This window comes from Megalops cyprinoides, chromosome 1 (genome assembly GCF_013368585.1).
Source record: "Megalops cyprinoides isolate fMegCyp1 chromosome 1, fMegCyp1.pri, whole genome shotgun sequence".
Lineage (NCBI taxonomy): Eukaryota > Metazoa > Chordata > Actinopteri > Elopiformes > Megalopidae > Megalops > Megalops cyprinoides.
The window spans coordinates 70318114-70333973 of record NC_050583.1 but is presented as its reverse complement, the minus strand read 5'-3'; the positions used below and the strand labels follow the sequence as shown (position 1 = coordinate 70333973).

The following is a 15860-nucleotide window of genomic DNA, read 5'->3' as shown; positions in this document are numbered from 1 at the left end:
TCATCTAAGGTGTTTTCAGGCAAAGAAAACTTTTAAACGCAGGCCCGGAGGGGGACCTTCATGCTGGGGAAGCATCTCAGGACACAGTGAGTGGGTACCAATGTCCATCATGGTAGAAAGATGCAGCATGAGAACATGAGGGTGATCAACAGCAGAGTGAAGGCATCTTCTGTAACTGACCTAATTTCTGTTTATTCATGTTAATTTATAAATTAATGGTGGGTATTAAAACCACCCTATAAAACCATTCAATATTAAATGTATAGCTTTTTATGTAGAGCATTTAAGATCCTTCAGCAGTATTTTGATCCGTCTGATTTTTTTTTTTTAATTGACCGACACTTCACATTTTTCAGGTCGGTAAAATGTAAAATATTAACTTTTTCGTGTCACTAACGGATACACTTTATAGTTAATCAATTCGGATAATCATTTAAAACGGAGGAAGAATACTCTGCATACGGATAACCGCACAGACTCGACATTCCATTTATTTTGACTGAGTTCCCTCCTCGTTCTCGGCGCGCCACTGAGTGTTCTGTTGTAGATAAAACGTTTGAGTAACATATGCGCTGCCACATGCGTCGTATTTGTCCTTTTCTATAGTTAGCTGGTTAGCTATGTCTACAACCTCCAAATTAGTACTTGGGATTTCTGTAACTCTTACATTGGCGACTGTTGCGGGAGTGCATATCAAGCAAAATTGGGACCGAGAGGTAACTCCAGATTACAAACAAGATAACTAGCTAACGCTAGCCAGCATATATTCATTTACGATGGGTAAAATAGATATGTATTGATACAGCTAGTCATTCAGCTAGCTAACAAGTCTAGTTTAGTTTGTGTTTCAGCGTTGTTATCATAACAGGCTAGCTGTCTTGTCATTTGAAAACATTCAAAGTACAGTAGCTAGCTGCATCGACTAGCATCTTGCTAATGTGAGCTGGTCGTTAGCTAGCTAATTGCGGATTGTTTAGCGATTCCCCTGATTTAGCGCCCTGGCTAGGTAGCTGAAAGGGTGCAAGGTGAGGTTTGAGGTTAAAACATTGGTTGGATTGAGACGGGAAGATAAAGTTAGATAGTAGTCATCCATCTATCAAATTGACTTCAGTAACATTTTAGATTGATATTTTGTAGCGAGAGTAAGGCTAGTTAACATGCAAGGTAATTGGAATCTAGCCTACTAGCTAGGCGTGCACTTGCATTTTGAAATGTTTATATCATCAGCTAATGTAATATTCACAAGACAGATTATGATCGTACATTATAAAAAAAGTTTGCTTGGTCGCTACAGCCATTTAATATTTACTATACCGATAATTATCGTGCGTCAGCTATTACAATACTCAGGAGGTAGCGAGTAGCATTAATCGTCACCCCTATGCACTTGATTTGTATGTCTGTGTGGAGTGCAGTCACGTAGCAGTGACAGCCTCTCCTGACTAATTTGGCAGTTCTGGAGCACGTGATACGCGTTCCTGTCAAACTTGTATCCTGTCTCCCTCTAAACAGAGATTGCGGGAGGGAGTTTTCCGAGACCTGGAAAGAGTGGAGAGGAAGAGAGAGAATCTGAGGCTTCTTGAGGAGCAAATCATTCTGACTAAGGAGTTGGAGGCAGAGCGAGAGAGGAGAGCTGCTGGAACACAAGGTCCCTAGGCCTTGAACAGCTGCTGCTCAAACACTCAGGACCTGGGGCGATTAGTAAGTCTACTTTTTAGTTGCAGCCAATATCCTATTAGTTTCTTAGAACAAAGTAATATCTTAACATACCTTGTTTATTGTATATATCTGTGAAGGCGTTTTAATTGGTAATGTGTAGCATATGCCAATTGTGTGGCCTCTGGTGAAGTCTGCTGTGAGCAGTGTGTAGCTGAACTGTTTCTTATTTGTGGACACTCCCCTGAGAGCATTTTATTGTCCCGGTGGCTCAAAGGTAGAGCCTTTAGGTAATGTAAACTCACTCCACCCATTGAAGGTGTTAAGCGTCCTGCCCCAGCTCAGATCCCATCTGAAAAGGGGACCCCAGAAGGAATGGACAGCAGTGGGGACCTGAGGGGCCTCTCCAGCCAGCGGGACGATGAGGCCACGTGCACCTCTGCCTCGGAGGGGCTGGAGGAAGGGGAGGTGGAGGGGGAGACCCTGCTGATCGTTGAGTCGGAGGACCAGGCCTCTGTGGACCTCTCCCACGACCAGAGCGGCGACTCACTCAACAGTGACATCGGGGAGGAGGCAGACACCAGCTGGAACGAGGACATGTCCTTCTACTGTGACAAGTGTCATAAGTGGATCCCCACCGGTGAGACCCCCATCTGTCACAGGAAGTGGAAAGTGTATTTGTCACTCATATAAGTCTCATTGATGAAACAGATCTGTGTAAGGCTTAGCATTGAAGAGGGATTCTCATGAATCCACTGGTGATGCTGTGGTGGGCGTAGTGCTGACCAACTAGCTGCCACATTTCTTCATCAAGCAGATGAAAAGCTAACTTGTACTATGAAATAGTCGAGCAAATAATAGTCAACTTGATGTATTTACATTGTGCCTTGTTCTTTAAATAAACCATTATGATATGACAAAACTATGTCTGTGAGCAGTCTTCTTTTACTCCCAAAATGTAGCCCAGTTACGAGGAGAGCAGCCCAGTTACCTGAAAGGAGACAACTTCTTCAAATTTACCTGCTATGATTGTTCAGAGGATGGCAAAGAGACATTTGAGAGAATGAGACTCACCTGGCAACAGGTACAATGCAACAATAGCCTTTTTCTTTAGTGTTGTAGGATAGAAGCCTATGCATGACACTGTCACAAAGAATTCTGAGCCTTCAAGAGCATGATGTCCACCAGGTCAAACATCTGATGACAGTACAGCATTTTTGGAAGGGTGGTTTGATCCACAGTCTGTGAAACAGAGGATTAAATCCAGGGTGGAACACAGCTGTTGTATCCTTGAGCTGGTTAACTTCAATTAATCTTGATTTCTCTAGTGTAAATCCAGTTGTATAAACATTTTACAGAGTATATGAAAAGAAGCATTTACATACACTTTGTATCACTGAGGGCATATCTGATGAACAAAAATAATGGTGAAAATGTAATGATAAAAAGTACAGTAAGGGGTCTAATTAACTCTGGCTGTGTCTGATTGGCTTTATGTGTGTGCAGGTGGTGATGCTGGCCATGTATAATCTGTCTCTTGAGGGCACAGGGCGACAAGGCTATTTTCGCTGGAAAGAGGACATCTGTGCCTTCATTGGGAGGCACTGGACATTCCTGCTGGGATCCAGGTAAGGGAGAGCAGGCTAGGCACAGTCACTGATGCTGTTTGTTGACTGTGAAAATAATTCTTATATAATGGCTGTTGTTTTTTGGCACTTCTCAGAATTAACCTGATCTCTAGGGTTGCAAGAACACACTCTAGAGTCCACTGATCCACTCCACTGACGCAACACATTACATGATTTCTCTGTGCTGTGTTAATGGTTACTTCAGTGTCCATGACCACATGTACACACAGTGTAGCATACACTCCTGGGAAACCCTGCCCCCCCCCCGAGAACTGTGTGTGTCTCCTCAGGAAGAAAACAACCACATGGTGGAGCACAGTGGCTGGGTGTCTGTCAGTCGGGAGCCCCACGTTCTTCCGTTCCGGAGCTCAGGAGTTCGGGGAACCGGGCTGGTGGAAGCTGGTGCAGAACCGCCCACCCACTCTGCGGCCGGAGGGAGACAAGACATCTGTTGCATCACTGAAGGCCAAAGGTTGAACTCATCAAATACAATATCATACTACGTGGAAACTTCAGAGAGAAAAGAATGGCTGTATTAGATAGGGCAAATATTAGACTAAATGCAGGACGTGGTCAGGTGCATCTAAGAGAGATATTTGACATAGTTATCCTTTCTTGCCAGTGTTTGTGATAAAAGTAATATGGTGTCAATGTCATTTGGTTTATTTAATATATTATCCCCTCATGTCAGTCCCATCAAAGCCCCCGCTCGACCCCATCATCACAGTGGAGGGGCTGCGAAAACGGGCGGGGCGGAACCCTGTGGAGAGCGCCATGCAGCTGAAGGAGAAGCGTTCACGCACTCAGGAGGCCAAGGACATCCGGCGGGCGCAGAAGGAGGCGGCGGGCTTTCTGGACCGGAGCGCCTCCTCCACCCCGGTGAAGTTCAGCAGCCGTGGCCGCCGGCCAGACCTGGTGCTGGAGAAGGGGGAGGTCATCGACTTCTCGTCCCTCAGCTCGTCCGACCGCACTCCCCTCACCAGCCCTTCGCCGTCACCCTCCCCCGACTTCTCTGCGCCTGGAACCCCTGCCTCTCACTCCGCCACGCCCAGCTTGTTGTCAGAGGCAGACCTCATCCCAGACGTAATGCCACCACAGGCTCTGTTCCATGGTGCGCCCCATAACTTCTCATACTTGTTACATAACATACTTGTTAATAATAAGCATTTTATTTGTTGGTAGCTAAGGTTTGAGGACCACTTATACATATCATAAGTATGCTTACTTTTTTATGTACTTCAGAAGTTTTATAAACTTGAACAATAACTATTTATTTAAGGACTTAGGATTTCTTGGCTATACAGCGTATATATCATATACTTATTATCAGTGTACATACATAGGTATGCATAGTTTCCATACTTGCATTATTAGTCTTACAAACATTTAACAGTTTTTTTTTTTTTCTTTTGTAACTAAAATCCGAGGACTACTTATGTTTATTGCGTATTTATCATGTGAAAGTATGTGGTGTGTCCGATCAGTGTTGTTTTTCTTGCCACAGATGATGAGGAGCTAGATGGTGAGGGGGTCATAGACCCTGGCATTGAGTACATCCCCCCTCCCAGCATGCCCCTGGCCACCGGCGCTCTGATCATGCGCAAGAAGCACATCAAGCAGGAGGTGGAGAGTGAGGGGGAGGAGCAGGGTGGTGGGGAAGAGGGGGAGACACCCCGGGGCCTGGAGGAAGGCTCGTCCACTGCCGGCCGGGGCCGGGGCGACAGGAAGAAGGCTCCACAGGATAAAGGGGAGAGTCTGGTGGCCCTGGCCACTCCCCGCTACACCCCCCTTAGCCTGTACGAGGAGCGGCTCCTGCTTCGTCGGCTGGAAGCCTGCCCCCAGGCGCTGGCCATCACGCCCCAGGCCAAGCGGCTGCACAGGAAGTTGCTTGTGCGGCAGGCTAAGCGTGAGAGAGGGCTCCCCCTGCTGGACCTGGACCAGGCCATCAGCGCCGCTCTCACCTTAGTAGGGGGCGTGTATGGAGCCCAGGAGGGGGGTGTGAACCGGCAGGGCATTGGGACGTACCGCACCACCAGCCAGGACCTCCGAATCCTCGACCGCTTCCAGGTACAACCAGCTTTGACTGCTGAAACATTAGAACATGGGTATCAGGTGTTTGGCAGCGTCGCAAACCAGTGATGTGTTATGTTATTTTTCTCTGTCCAGACCACCGTGTCCAACAGGAAAGGCTACCAACAGCCAACCATGTCCTTCTGGCACAGGCTGATGGGCTCAGATGCTACCATTGACCAGGGAATTAGGAGCCCCTACACATCTCGCATCCTTAAGCCCTTCATAAGGTACAGCCTTAATTAACTTCACCTACAGCCTTAAAACACTCTGAATCATTATGGTGTAGTGGTAAGGAACAGAATTTATCATCCAAAGGTTGCTGGTTCATTTTTCCCAGTGGGGCGCTGCTGTTGTACCCTCTGGCAAGGCATTTAACAAAAATTGCCTCAGAAAATGTCTATCTGTTTAAAAGTATAACATGTAAAAAAAGCTAAGCTATGCAAGTTGCTCTGGAACATCTGCTAACACATGCTTCCCTGATATCTCAAGTTTGCTCAGCCTAAAAAGCCACCCTTAACCCGTTTCGCTTGTCACTCTGTAGAAGCGCATCTGCTATATGAATAATATAAATGTGTTGTGTGGAAGGTGCACAGTAAGCCCTTCCTCAGTTATGCAGTGCCTTTGTTTGAATTGTGTTTGTGTTGAATGTGTGTCTCGAGGAGGGACTATGAGAGCCGACCCCTGAAGCTTAATCTGCTGGCGGAGATCCGTGCCCACCCCCACAAGAATGACCCCAACTGGGTCGCAGAGCCCGACGCACCCATTGATTACTGTTACGTTCGCCCAAACCACATCCCCTCGGTCAACTCCATGTGCCATGAGATCTTCTGGCCAGGTGCACGTCTCCTCAGTTTCATCCATTCCGCTTGCTGTTCAGTGGACACTTTAGCGTAGCGAAATGTTCTCAACATGTAGTTTTAATAATCAAAATGCATTTTGTTCCCATGTCCAATTTTAGAGGACAGATGTGTTAAAGCTAAATATGATGCTTTTGAGTTTGACATTCCGTTACACTTGAATCTGTATCACGAAAAGGTCCTTTTGTGTGCTTATCATCTCCACGGTTCGTTTCTGCCTCAGGCATAGACCTGTCAGAGTGTCTGCAGTATCCAGACTTCAGCGTAGTGGTCCTGTACAAGAAAGTGGTCATAGGCTTTGGGTTCATGGTGCCCGATGTGAAGTACAATGAGGCCTACATCTCCTTCCTGCTGGTCCATCCAGAGTGGAGGAGGGCAGGAATCGCCACCTTCATGATCTACCATCTCATCCAGGTGTGATCAGGCAGCGGAACATTCACAGTAATGTTGTTCATCACTTTTCTGAATGGGAAAACCTGTCTATAACAGTGAGCTGCCCAGAAGCACATGCCCTTACATTTATTAATCATCTCCCTTGGACCAGATGTCTTGCATTACAATTATTTTTTTTAGTGTTGGTCAATTGTAATGCTGGGGATATACTTCAAAATACCATAAAATGTATTGAAGACCCGTTAGCAAAAGTCCTGCTGTCACTCTGCCTGTTCTGATCCATGTCGTGATCCAAGGCTGAGGCTCTGACTCTGTCTTTCAGACATGCATGGGAAAGGACGTCACCCTCCACGTCTCCGCCAGCAACCCAGCCATGCTTCTGTACCAGAAGTTTGGCTTCAAGACAGAAGAGTACGTTCTGGACTTCTATGACAAGTACTACCCTGTGGACAGCAAGGAGTGTCGGCACGCCTTCTTCCTGCGCCTCAGACGCTGACGGAGCAGCGGGGCTGTGCACGGGCTGGGAAAACCAGCATTCAGTGGACAGAAGAACAGGCACAGAATGGATTGGCTCCTCTCAGGACTTTTGGGGGACATACTCAATAGACTTGCAAAAGAAGGCCACAAGAGACACTGATTTAAAGTCTGTATTGAATATGTTGTTAGATTGAATGTTCTGTGTAGTATACAGTATGTGAGGTTACCATATGCAGGTGGGATCAAACGGAAAGCAACCATGTTTTGTTTTGATGTACGGTTTGACATTATAAGCAAAGGGACTGATTGTTTGTCACAGTTAAGTCAGACAAAACTCTTGTTCCCAGCAACATGTTGGAACATACACCTAAAGTTTCGACTAGATTTAGCTCACACCAGAATCTGTTTTTGTAATCTGAATGACTGTTAAATCCATTATTATTTTGTAAATACTCAAGTTTCTGTACGTGGAATCCTGTAACCCAAGGGCCATCTTTCATATTAAACTTTTTTCCAAATGTAATGTTTAGATTTGTAATGTTTCAAACAAAAACACAAAACCTTGACTAAGTACTTTAAAAATTGTCATATTTAGAAATGGCTTGAAATGCTCATATTGAAAAAAACTTCATACACTACTGTGAATACTTATAGTATGTAATATCAAAATTACAGTTAACACAAATAGAAGACACACTTGATTTTATTGTATTGTTACAATTATTGGTTTCAACAAAATTTCACAATACACAAACTGACCTGACATTAAAATGTGCTATTGCACCATTGTTTGAATGTAAGATGTTATACGCTTATAGTTTCAGTTTGTGTCCACACAGTAATTATCCTTTTAATGAGTGCAGTGATGTAACTGTTGGTCAGACACATAAACACAAAGGTACACAAATCAAAAACAAAGTGTAAATAAATTAGTTCAAATTGACTACACTGAATAAGCCAGTGTTTCTCAACCCTCTCCTGGAGGACCCCCTGCCCTGCATGTTTTAGATCTCTCCCTGCTCCAACACAGCTGATTCAAATGATCAACTCGTTATGAACTCCTGAAGCTGCTTAATAACAAACTGATCATTTGAATCAGCTGTGTTGGAGCAGGGAGAGCTCTAAAACATGCAGGGCAGGGCGTCCTCCAGGAGAGGGTTGAGAAACACTGGAATAAGCTATACTATAGTATAGTGAAGGTTGCACTTCTGAGTATCTTGGTAAATGGAGGGGAAGCACTTGATCTGAAAACAAAGTCCTTACAGACTTTTATATCAACAACACCAAGATGATGGAAACAAGGGTAAGACTGCCTGCATCCCTCCCTTATCAGAATGCATCCAGGCTGATGTTATTTCTTGGTCTGGACAGTTTGTCCAGCATGCCTTGCCCCATCTTCGCAGCAATTAAGGAAATCAGAGGGCGACAACCAGACTTGACTGCCAGATCATACACCGTCAACCCTTTGTCATTCTTCCTCCTGATGCTGGCATTACAGCTGCAAGACAAAAGCAGTTGTGAACAGACCTGTCCAGTGAATCGGAGAAAAATTCATCAATACTATACATTGCTTGACATGACACAGATCAAACACAAGCAGGCACATGGAGCAGTAATTCATACATACATTCAGTTGCTTAGCAGATGCTCTTACCTAGAACAACTTACAAATGACTTACAAAACAATTCTAACATGTCCATTTATGTAGCTGGATATTTACTGAGCCAATTCAGGGGTACATTCCCAAGGATACAACAGCAGCGCTACAGTGAAGAATCGCACTGGCGATCAGGTTATGAGACCTGCTCCTTACCATTATACTACCCTTACGGAGTTCAATTGCCATATACCTCATTCACTAGTTGCATGACCTAACCCTTTCCATATAAAACAAAACATGTAGGTGTTACTCCATTAGAGCAATATGACAACAGGATGAAAGAGTCAAATGAACAACTGAAAGGGTCATAAAAATACAAAAGGGCACATCTCTCACCCCAGCAGTGTCTCAGCACACTGGAGAGCCTGAGTCCCACATGTCGCCGCCTCATGGAGGGCTGTGTTATTCACCCTGAGAGGGATGGACATAACAGTACGGAATTTGCAGTTGCTGCTTTAATAGTTTTGTGGCTTGTTTCACCACTCCTAGTTTATTTCTCCAAGTTAGAAGACTGAAGGTCATATAAGGACAGCTGGTTAACCTTCTGGGTTCCACCTCTACAGGACCAGGACTCGGCATGTGTAATCTCAATCAGCATTGTACTATACTACTATACTACTATACTATACTATACTATACTATACTATACTATACTATACTATACTATACTATACTTCTACACTGTACCTTCTTTTGAGTTAGGATTTAAAATTCTACACTGAGTTACTCCACACTTGACAGACAGTCACTGGTTGAGACGTGTCCAGACGAAGATGAAATACAATCACATTAGGTGTTAGGTATGAGATACCGGCAGAGAGAACAGTCTCAAAAGTAGAATGTATATATGTATCCCCGAAACCTATTTATGCACAGTACAGGACATTCGCCCTGATGTCCTTTTTGAATTGAAATGCCCTTTGCTGTAGAAAAACCATCCTTTTTGACGAATTTAACTGTACACACAGTGTGGATGTTCCGTCAAGGGTGGGGGGGGGGGGCATATCACACATAAGGAATAGGAGATGAAGGCCCAGGGTACTCACGGTCCTGACTGCTGGTCAATGTCAGCTCCTTTGTGCACCAACAGGGGGATGACCTCATGGTGCAAGTTCATTACTGCCACTGTGAGAGCTGGGCGGCCATCACTGTCCTGACAGGAGGGATCTGCACCCTGAGCGGCACGCCCACACACAGAAGAGTCAATCAACGGAACATTACCCTGATGTCACTCTCAACTACACTCATGTACACACAAGTACTCCAAGAAAACACTGCAGTGATGTAGTATGCCATCCTGAGGCCAAAGTGTTTTTATTTCACCTTAGGTCTTTAGTGACTAATGTCCTTCGGGAAGTTAAATCCCTTGTGGTTATAGGTCCAAATATGCGAATGTCTATAAAAGCACATTCTGACATTCTCTTCCTCGAGGACAGGAGTTTTGTGTGGACTTGCATGGACGAGCCTGAATTTGCTGAGCAGCACTTGTACCAAGCATTCACCAAGAACACAGAATTTGAAAGGCAGGTATATATATATATATACACATATACACATACATTCAAATAAATACAGAATATTCATAATAGATCTTCCCCTGTATCTTTTTTTAAAGGAAGAACGTTATATGTCCTTGAGGACACTTACTTCATCCAGCAGCTGCTGCACCACTGAGATCTGTCCCTTCCCTTCAGGCCCCACCTCCTTCAGAAGCTGTTTGTCTTTGGATGGCTGGAGGACAAGGAAACATGTGATGGAGAACAATATTTCCATATGTTACAATGCTGCTACAAGATCATAGTTGACATTTTGTGCATTTTTTACGTTAGATGCCAAGAAGTATGTTGAAATATGACGGACACATACTGGCAGTTTCTCTTCATCCTCACAAACCCTGTTTGCCCGGGACTTCCTGCTTTTCCTGAAGGTTCCAGTGGACACCACACTGTTCTCACTCACTGCCAATCACAAGAGATGAAAGTAAGTGAACACATCTCACAAACAGAGGGCACTGTACTAACCCACCCTTATGGTGACTGATGGGCATGCTGAAGCTCTTCACCCAGGCTGGTCTGACTGCCTGACAGGCCATTTCTGCCCTCTGTTACGCTGCTCAGAAGCTGGTTCTTAGACAGTCCAAGGGGCTTCCCCATCCGTGTTTCCTGGAGCACCAAAAAACAGATATAACTTTAGGCTACCACAGTGATGGCCACCGAACAGCCACAAGCCTTTGGTCTTCATTCTATCCGCATTTTCAATTCCTTTACTGAAGATATTGACTGGAGATCTTTTGAGTTTTAGGAGTGTACAGGAGTGAATAAGCTGTTCATTGAAAAGTTTTTCAAAAACCCTCAAGGAACTCCAAGGTCAGGAATGGACAACATTTGTGGTCTACACCATAAAGCATGTGGTACTGTAATAATATTGATAGATACTATTGTATATAAACCATGCAAGAGACCAGGAAATTTCATACCCTTGATCTTTCCGATCCTGCTGATACAAAGTTAATCCTCAGACTAACTTCGTAGTTGTCTTCCTGTACAATTGCTGAAATCATCTGTGGATAACGGATTGAATAACTTTAGTGGTTTATATTCTACCGACTAAGTGCTGAATGCAGTCCATGAAGAAGTCCAGCCCTGACCTCACCTTGCCCATGCGTGGCTCTCCAATCAGTGCTCTAAACTCGGTGTTGTTTTGAGCGTAGCTGCGCAAATGTGCACAGATGTGGTCCAGCTGTTTCCTCCAGTAACCTAAAGAGTAAGATATTCCTGCTCACAGTATTGCTACAGTTCTCCTCTGTCTGCACAGCGCTGCAGAAAATCAGCCATGTTTTCACTCTAAAGTGCTGTTTTCTAGCGTGGACCGCTTTTCTCTCAAAGAGCAATCTAATTAGTGAGCCATTCCCTTGCACTCACTAGGCTATGTAATGCCAATGCTGAGGTACCTCTGCCTGGGCTGATGGCTGTAAGCAAAGGCTTGCGGTCTCTCATCTGCTCCTGTCTGGACATCTCCAGCACCGCCTGCTCCCCTTTCTTCTGCAGCTCCGTGCCTGAGGGGTAGAACAACCCCGCCGTCTGAGTCTGCTGATCCACACGGTTTGAAGCCAGCACTGCCGCCACACCAGGGGGCAGGGAGGGGGGCACGGGAAGCCAGGTGGCGCTATCTGAGCGAAAGCTGGGCAACTTTGAGGAATGCACAGTGTGATACAGACAGCCAGAAAGAGAGAGATACAAACAATACATGAAAAAACAACGCAAACATCATGTAAGCAGGCTTCCTATGTGTTCTCAGGCAACATACGTGGTCCAGCTCTGGAGCGTCCCATGCTGAATGGACTGTGCTGGTGTGGGAGTTTAGCCTTGGTGGTCCCTCTAGGAATACACCGCACGAGGAGCAGAAGTTTGCATAGGGGTGACTGCATGCCCCGCAACAGGAACAAGTCAAATATCTAGCTGCAGGATCTGGCTAGGGAGGGAAGATACCTTGTTAAAAGATGTTCTTACATTATGCGTTCCCTGTACAAATGGTGTTCACCAGAACCATACATAGTCAACATTATTGGTCATAATCTTACAATCACAATAATCTGTTGGGATCTCTACTACAGAGATCATCACAAGCATCAAGATTTCTTTCTCAGAGCCTACAATACAATAGCAGCAGCATCTATAATCTTTCTGCTCACCTTGGCACCACACCAGTCACAAAATCGGGCATCTGAGGTATTGACCCTGTTGCACTTGGAGCAGGAGACCATTTTGCCATTCGTATTGGGCAGAGGGGGGGCACTCTGTCCTCCCAGCACCACCTGGCCACGGAAGGGAAGTGTCAATCTTAGTCCTGCACACCTGCCTGTCTAATCATCTTTCCAATCCTCACATACTCTTTCAAGCTTGCATTCACATTTCACCCCAGCTAATATGTGATTGGTCAGTGTCTTACAGTGGCTGGTTCTGGCAGTCTGGTCTCACAGGTGACGCAGTAAGTGATGTTCACAGGGTTCCCTGTCCCACATGATGGACAGATCACCTTGTCCTGAGAAATAGGAACGGATCAAGAGAGACATGCACACAAACATGGTTCACATATACAAATGAAAACTGAAACTACAACAATGAAACTTCTGTTGTAATTCTAGCTGAAGAATACTCTTCCATAAAGACAGACTTATATTTAAATAAAACCTACAGCAGTGTACATAGTACTTTGGCATCTGCTATATCGCTTCATTTATTATGAATCCTTTCGCATCCTATGGATTTACCTTCAGTCTCAAACTAGCCTGAGGCTGGAGCTGAGGGGCCACTGGAGCCTCACAGACCACACAGGTCGGAGTGTTCACAGGAACCATGGTTTTGCAATGGATGCACACCCCCATCTCAAATTTAAAAAAGGAACCATTATCGGCAAGATGCACAAGGGAATGCGTCATTGCTCTATTCACCAAGCATTTTTCAAGTTGAGCAAATGAAAAGCATTTATTGATTTGAAGATCCTACTCTGGTATAGTACCTGTCCCCCTTCTGTGGGTGGTAACCTCTGTCCTGGGATGGGGGGCACTGGAGCACCACACTGAAGACAGAAACGGGCAAAGGGGTCTGAGGGCCGTGGGGACAAGCACTGGGCACACCTGGAGAGATGGCAGGAGAACTGAAACAATGTAGCTAACAGACAGCATACGTTGAATATCTTCGGAGCCCTGTTGTGAGGCTGTTCACCGTTAGCCAAGAACATAATTTGCCACCTGAAACAGAAGATTTTACAGTCCTGTTTCTCCTGTGTAACGTCTACAGAACCTCACTTACTGGCAGTAAGTTTGGCAGTAAGCAGTTTCTGGACATGCTCATACACCAACAACTTGGAGCTCTCACCTCAAGAAGTCTGTTTCTCTTTGTATTCTTGAAATCTGGGTGGTTGACAAGCTTTTCCGAGGACCATCCCCCTCAGCTGTGATCTGACCATACAAATGGGCAAAAAATAATCTTGCATGATGAAAGGCAGAGGGAAACAACAAAATTAGGAGTGCAGGAATGCACATAGACATTATAAAGCCAAAATTGAACAGGGAGTGACAGGAGAGATCAGCATTGTTCTGTGTTGTGTGTGTATAATTCTGACTACCCTGTCATGTGTTCACACACACGTACCTGGTCCTGTGTGCGGTGTGAGGTCAGCTCAGGTCCAGGTGATGGGGGTCCCAGGCGACTGCTGATGAAACGTGGGCCCTTTGGTGACCTGTGAGAGTCACTGCCCTCAATTTTCAATGCTGGGAAAAGAGGGCATTTTAATTTCAGCTGAAACACTGAACCTTCATGAGCCTGTAGGTATTTTAATTCAGAATTTAATTTAGTTCAGCACTTTATTTCCTTAGCCATAATCCCAAAAATTGCACAGAACCTCCAATTACTCCAACTCTATCTCCTGGGGATGGAGACACTCAGAAACCAAGCTTTGATTCTGCTCTACCTGGTTCAGTTTGAAAACCAACCAAATATTCTGACAGGTGAGCAACAACATTCCAAATGAAGATATTTAAGTGGATAACCCCTTCAAACACACCTTGATACCTCTTTGATGCGTTTTCTATGGCACTGTCTACTGTGCTGGTCAAATTCGGAAAAGGGGAACATCCTTCATCGGATTCCTGTTGGAGATATTATAATGCAAGGTGGAGAAAGCATGATTCTGCAATATGAGTTCAATATAAGACAAAGAAGAGAGAAACAGAAAGAGAGGCTTCATGCACTTGTTACTGGTATTGAATGCTATACCCCTCACCTGTTTGGAGATATCTCGAGCATATTCTTTCACAAAGTTGTCCTCATTGTCCTCAGTGGACTCTGGCTTGTCTGAAGGTAAATAGTCTACCAGAAAGAGCTTGGTGACAACAGCACTCTGTCTGCCATCCCTGGAATAACAAACCAATCCAAAAATCACCAATCACCACAGCAGTGCTCATACTTTATTTCAGCAACTTCCACACTAATTTTGCTCTCTTGTTCTCAGCCCAAAAATGCTCAGATCCTTTTTTCATGTGTCATTTTCATGGCTGTAAGTGACAAAGCAAATCATATATGGCAACCATCAATCCAAAATAGTCAAGAAATAGCACAGTGGGATTTCTATGTCAAGTTATAGAGCTAAAGGAAAACTTTTTCCCTGGCAAAATGACAACACAGTCAACTGGAATCTTGATTTGGTATCTGCTCTGCTTCGTTTGAAAATTTACCTAGCAACAGCAAGTGCTTTTACAGACACTTTTCCCTCAGGCAAATGTATGGGTCCACTGTACATCAAAGTGCTGTTTTCTCCAAATCCAGGTCTTTTCACAACCTCCGGTTTACTGCCATCCAAAGTGTAGTAAACGGTGACGTTCTGGGTATCTGGATATATGAAAATGTAGACAAATTTAAATGCATGTCCTTGTTAACTTCTTCAACTTCTGAATCCTATTTCATCGTGTTTGCGTCTTACCAGACTTGATCTCGATGGGAGTTGTTGTGTCGATCTGATGCTTTGCTTTCCCAGGAGGAGGTACCCGAATTGGTATGATTTGTGGCACAAATATGGAGCCTGCAGTCATCTTTATTGAATAGCGATGCAACTGATACTGTATACAATACAGGACAGTGAAAACTAATGCAAGTTGTATATACACAAAACAGATAAAATAGCAAATCTTTAGCCATACAGCACAATAACACAGCAACCCCAAAAATAACTTAAAATCCACTGACGATCTGGATAGCTATCGTGCGATGACTGATGCAAGGGAGTTAAAATTGTATCATTTCGATCATACCTGTTTGTGTAATATATTGTATATACCAATATAGCCAACCCTAGCTAACTATGGCAACTTCAGTTTTTTTACCTTCTACAAAGGTACTCACATGTTCTTTCCGGCGTCAGTTAGCTAACAAATGTTACTCTCCTAATACTGTAGGTAATGGCCCAGATTGTTAAAAAAACACAGATATATTGCTTGTTTAAAGTGTATCTTTCATCGGAAGAAATTCGTACGTTTCCTACGAACCTCAACAGTTAGAGCTCACAAGTATGTATCCGAGAAACGCTACAATTAAAAGCGACACAGCACACAGCAACGC

General features: G+C 44.5%; 3 protein-coding genes across 3 annotated transcripts; 2 read left to right on the top strand and 1 right to left on the bottom strand.

The window, feature by feature from the left end:
- Positions 1 to 539: 539 nt before the first annotated feature.
- Positions 540 to 1674, top strand: LOC118780966 (protein PET117 homolog, mitochondrial). Its single transcript, XM_036533777.1, has 2 exons — positions 540 to 716; positions 1513 to 1674. The coding sequence occupies exons 1-2, from the start codon at positions 621 to 623 to the stop codon at positions 1654 to 1656; spliced, it is 240 nt and encodes a 79-aa protein (XP_036389670.1). The 5' UTR covers positions 540 to 620; the 3' UTR covers positions 1657 to 1674.
- Positions 1675 to 2016: 342 nt separating this feature from the next.
- kat14 (lysine acetyltransferase 14) lies at positions 2017 to 7569 on the top strand. Its single transcript, XM_036533765.1, has 10 exons — positions 2017 to 2296; positions 2619 to 2740; positions 3163 to 3284; positions 3575 to 3756; positions 3976 to 4395; positions 4789 to 5351; positions 5451 to 5584; positions 6017 to 6192; positions 6438 to 6628; positions 6930 to 7569. Exons 1-10 carry the CDS (start codon positions 2032 to 2034, stop codon positions 7101 to 7103), a joined length of 2349 nt encoding a protein of 782 aa, XP_036389658.1. The 5' UTR covers positions 2017 to 2031; the 3' UTR covers positions 7104 to 7569.
- A 655-nt stretch (positions 7570 to 8224) lies between these two features.
- On the bottom strand, positions 8225 to 15822 carry dzank1 (double zinc ribbon and ankyrin repeat domains 1). Its single transcript, XM_036544473.1, has 21 exons — positions 15645 to 15822; positions 15226 to 15361; positions 14981 to 15134; positions 14530 to 14659; positions 14311 to 14395; positions 13899 to 14017; positions 13623 to 13705; positions 13264 to 13381; positions 13016 to 13129; positions 12694 to 12780; positions 12437 to 12559; positions 12052 to 12216; positions 11696 to 11933; positions 11398 to 11501; positions 11222 to 11305; positions 10808 to 10907; positions 10612 to 10703; positions 10393 to 10476; positions 9792 to 9919; positions 9082 to 9156; positions 8225 to 8582 (listed from the first exon to the last, which is right to left on the bottom strand). The coding sequence occupies exons 2-21, from the start codon at positions 15332 to 15334 to the stop codon at positions 8414 to 8416; spliced, it is 2361 nt and encodes a 786-aa protein (XP_036400366.1). The 5' UTR covers positions 15335 to 15361; positions 15645 to 15822; the 3' UTR covers positions 8225 to 8413.
- Between the last annotated feature and the right edge of the window lie 38 nt (positions 15823 to 15860).

What these genes read in the sequence shown, in the direction of transcription:
- LOC118780966 (XM_036533777.1), top strand. Translation starts at nt 621, where the DNA reads ATGTCTACAACCTCCAAATTAGTACTTGGGATTTCTGTAACTCTTACA. An exon ending in AGCAAAATTGGGACCGAGAG is followed by an intron (nt 717 to 1,512) that starts GTAACTCCAGAT and finishes CCCTCTAAACAG; the next exon opens with AGATTGCGGGAGGGAGTTTT.
- kat14 (XM_036533765.1), top strand. Translation starts at nt 2,032, where the DNA reads ATGGACAGCAGTGGGGACCTGAGGGGCCTCTCCAGCCAGCGGGACGAT. An exon ending in GAATCCTCGACCGCTTCCAG is followed by an intron (nt 5,352 to 5,450) that starts GTACAACCAGCT and finishes TTCTCTGTCCAG; the next exon opens with ACCACCGTGTCCAACAGGAA. An exon ending in TGATCTACCATCTCATCCAG is followed by an intron (nt 6,629 to 6,929) that starts GTGTGATCAGGC and finishes TCTGTCTTTCAG; the next exon opens with ACATGCATGGGAAAGGACGT.
- dzank1 (XM_036544473.1), bottom strand. Translation starts at nt 15,334, where the DNA reads ATGACTGCAGGCTCCATATTTGTGCCACAAATCATACCAATTCGGGTA. An exon ending in GTGACTGGTGTGGTGCCAAG is followed by an intron (nt 12,217 to 12,436) that starts GTGAGCAGAAAG and finishes TTCCCTCCCTAG; the next exon opens with CCAGATCCTGCAGCTAGATA. An exon ending in GAGAGCCACGCATGGGCAAG is followed by an intron (nt 11,306 to 11,397) that starts GTGAGGTCAGGG and finishes CGTTATCCACAG; the next exon opens with ATGATTTCAGCAATTGTACA.